This window comes from Pteropus vampyrus, unplaced genomic scaffold (assembly GCF_000151845.1).
Source record: "Pteropus vampyrus isolate Shadow unplaced genomic scaffold, Pvam_2.0 Scaffold377, whole genome shotgun sequence".
NCBI lineage: Eukaryota > Metazoa > Chordata > Mammalia > Chiroptera > Pteropodidae > Pteropus > Pteropus vampyrus.
Window position 1 is genome coordinate 385,883 of NW_011889158.1, and position 3,713 is coordinate 389,595.

At 45.9% G+C, this 3,713-nt stretch overlaps 1 protein-coding gene across 1 annotated transcript in view; it reads left to right on the top strand.

Moving 5' to 3' along the window:
- The window catches only part of LOC105305271 (microcephalin), a 21,352-nt gene extending 17,721 nt beyond the window's left edge, over positions 1–3,631 (top strand). Inside the window, exons 3-4 of the mRNA XM_023523062.1 lie at positions 1,221–1,308; positions 3,437–3,631. Coding sequence (XP_023378830.1) covers positions 1,221–1,308; positions 3,437–3,616 — 268 coding nt within the window. The 3' untranslated portion in view covers positions 3,617–3,631. The remainder of the gene's footprint in view (positions 1–1,220; positions 1,309–3,436) is intronic.
- The last annotated feature ends 82 nt before the right edge of the window (positions 3,632–3,713 follow it).

Genomic DNA, 3,713 nt, shown 5'->3' on the forward strand with positions numbered 1-3,713 from the left:
GTCCCATCGCTGCGGTCAGTGCGGGACAGCCCACGCCCTTTCCCTGTGACGCTGCGGCGTGCTCGGGCAGATGAGAATGGAAAGCAGATGGTGTCTTCCCGTTACGATACTGTGGCTCCGACCGCACGGTCCCTCCGAGGGTCTCGGGCCCCGCCAGGGATCCTTTTCCCTGCCTGGCCATGAGCCTGCTGTCGGGCAGGTGTGTGACCTTCCAGCTTCTTCTAAAACGGCAAGTCCTGTGCCACCCCGTGTACGCCTTGCCGTGCCCGCCGTTCCTCACAGCTCCTTTCTGCTCCGCTTCTGCTTTAGAGCGCTCTGTGTGAGTTTGACGTATCTGCCCCATTCTGTTTTTACTGTATTTTAGTTAGATTTTCAGCTATCGTTTTCATACTGGGTGTTGAGCGGTGACAGTCTTATGAAAAACAGATGTGGTTAGCGGCTGTATTTCAGAAAGACACGAGTGAGATTCTGGGAACGTGGGAGGGTGGTAGGGCTTCGATCTCCGTTGGGGAAGGATGAGTACGATGTTTTAACGTTACTATTTCAGCAATACGTGTGAATGATTAGAAGAGAGACTAGAGAGAAGGAGATCGCTTAGAAACTCATCGTTGTCATTTAGATTTGAGCGACTGAATGCTTAGCAGTGGGTCCTGGTCCGGGGGTCTCCGAGACGAGAGGGCAGTGACGGGAGTGGTGACAGGCTGGTCATGGAGGGAGGAGGCACCGCGGGGGTTAGCTGGGGTGCAGACCTGGCTCTCTGGGGGCGATGCTGGCATCTTGGTAGAAACATACAAAAAGGAGAACCTAGTTTTGGAGGAAAGATAAGCTTTCTGGCCTCAATTTCCTTAGGACACTTCTAGCTGTAAATTACTCATTTTATATATAGCTGGTTTACCCTTAAGTTATGTGTTTAATGGTATGTGTGCTTATACCTTTATGAGTACCATTCTGAAGTGTGCTACAAATCTAAAATTGTTGCAGAGAAGTGTACTTCTTTTGCCTCTCACTTCTACTCTGAAAAAAAACACCATATAGACAAGATTTTGGAATGTTGAATTTATGTTGACTTTGGTATTTGGTATCGTGCATACTTATTTTGAAAGACATGTCTGTTAAAATGGCCTGTGCATGGATTTCTTAAATTGCTAATGGACAAATGGGCAGATTAATGCTTTGTGAATGTGACAGAAACAAATGCTCATCGGATCCTCTTAACGCAGGTGCAGGACGGCTGGAGTGCATGTCGACGAGGCCCTGTTTCCTGCAGCTAACACTCCTGCATGCTTGCCATACCTGAGCAAGAAAAAGGTACGTGCCACTGCAGCGTATTCAGTGGCGGGTGTGAAGTCATTCATTCTTTTTTTCATTCCTAGGAACTAAAACTTAGCAATATAGTTAACAGTTGTCTTTAGTATTGCTATTGATGGTATTGTTCTTTTCACACAGCATTTTTTGCTTAGAGATTATTTTAACCCTATGAATGCTTCGATGTAATTTGCAAGACATGAAAGAGGCTATAGTTGGCCAAGAGAAAACTAAAAGTTGCCGAGACTAGCAGACGTTCAGGTGCACTTGTAATTACTGCCGAATGCACTTTGTCGGTCTGCGGGAAAGTGCCTGTGTTCACTTCAGCTGCAAAGTCTTGAAATCTGCAGCACAGACATCCAAGTGTGGGAAGTCACTTATTACAAAACATCTGCAGTGCATAAAAGGACACTGCTTTCATTCGAGTAGTCTAATTCACATTTGGGCTACAGCATTTTTAGGTTTTTATTCAGAGACTTAATTGTGGTTTCATTATCGGAGAGTAAAGTAGTTTACTGTGAAACGTCCAAGTCACACTTCCACATGAGACTCCTCGTTAGAAGACTCAGAGACTCTCTCCAGGGTCATTAGATGCCGGAACTATAGCTCCCTGTGGGTGTCGCCAGGTTTTCTGCCACCGGAAATCAGCTACCTGACGACATTTGGTCTCAGACAAGCCGGTGCTGTGGCGGCTGAACCCCGTCCAGATGGTCTCCACTTCTGGGTGACGTCGAGCGCTCAGCAGTCTGTTTACTCTCCTCTGACATGCTAAGCAGTAGCTGTGTTTGTCATTTTAAAAATAAAGTGTTTTTTTTAAAAACATCAAAAATATAAGCATATGTATTTTCATTGTAAGACATTTAGCAAACACATTGTAAAATATGAAGCAAACATGTCTCGATTTCCCTCTTCACAAAATAAGCAGTTTTCAGTTTAACTTGGTTCCTTACGGTTCGCATGATCAGTGCATGTGTGTCATGCTTTGGGCGTTCTAAGTCCCCAGCTCCACGGACCTGCGGCCGTAAAGCAGTACCGTTGGTTTAATCAGCACACTGTGTGCGGTGCAGGCGTGCGGGCGGTTCCTTGTCTGCCGGAACTAACCCTCCCATCGTGCAGTGTAATTCCCTCATTCTTCACGTTTATTCCTATCGTCCCCTAACAGTCTGCGCTCTGTGATTGCTCGGGTCTTTGTTTTGAGACCCGTGCCTGACACACAAAGTTTTATGAACTCATGGGATGAGCGGCTCACTGAAGGAGCCAGATACTAACCCAAGAGCTACCTGGTATAAGCGTTGATTCCCTTAAGATGGGGGCAGAGGTGTTTGGGCTGCTGCCCAGGTAGACACACGTGGGCTGACAGCGTCAGCCCGAATCCCGAGAGAGGCCTCGACGCAGACATCTCTCTAGGCTCTGGGAGCGCGCTCAGGTGTGCAGGTGGGTGAAGGCGGTATGACATTGCGTTTCTTTGTTTGTGGGGTGGCGGCGCCAAGCAGTGCTGCAGCAGGAGAGAGTGGGGGCGCTGTGAGCGGAAGGCGCCTTGGGACGAGTCGCGTTCCCCTGATGGTCAGAGGAGGAAGGTCACCCGGCTTTCTTGAGGGCATTAGCCTGGGGCTTCGTGTTTGACGTTTCCTTACTTTGTGTGTATAGCTAAAGTTTTTGGTTTTTACTGGCTGAATGCAGTTACTGTGACTTAAAGACAGTAAGGCAAGATTAAATAATAATGTGGTTTTTTTTTTCTTTTGGTAGTTATAAAGTAATTGCTTTTGTGTTTTATTACCATGTCATGATTTTCATGGGTGGGGCAGATAATGTGAGAGTAGTAAAAATGAGAAAGGAGAGACTAATTTTATTTAAGAACTTCCATGGAAATTAAGAATGCTGGGATACGGAACATGCCCAGAAAACACACCTACTTGTACTGTTGACCCTTTATTCAGTCTGAAAATTCTGTCCATATTTTTTACAATTGCGTAAAAAGAAATAAATATTATCAATTCACATAGTGCAAAAAATACCTTTTAAGGCGGTTTTATTATTAATGTTATAGAAGATAGCTGAAGTGTACCCAGCAGGTTAGTACCCATCTTGCACAATCGCAATACCGCATTATGTTTGTTCTTTTTTTGCACAGCATAAGTGTATGCAGCCCAAAGATTTTATTCCTAAAACACCAGAAAATGATAAGAGACTTCAAAAGAAATTTGAGAAAATGGCTAACGAGCTACAGAGGCAGAAAACAACTCTCGGTAAGCAAAGAGTTAATAGCATGATCCTTTGCATTGTGTTCATGCATCTGGTTTGGTTTGCCTGATGACCAGTGGCGTCCAGGGCGACGTAGCTGAGGGGGCCGCAGTGGTTCTGGCCTAGGGCTTTACCTTCTCACTGGTCACGTGGTCCTCGGTGAGCAC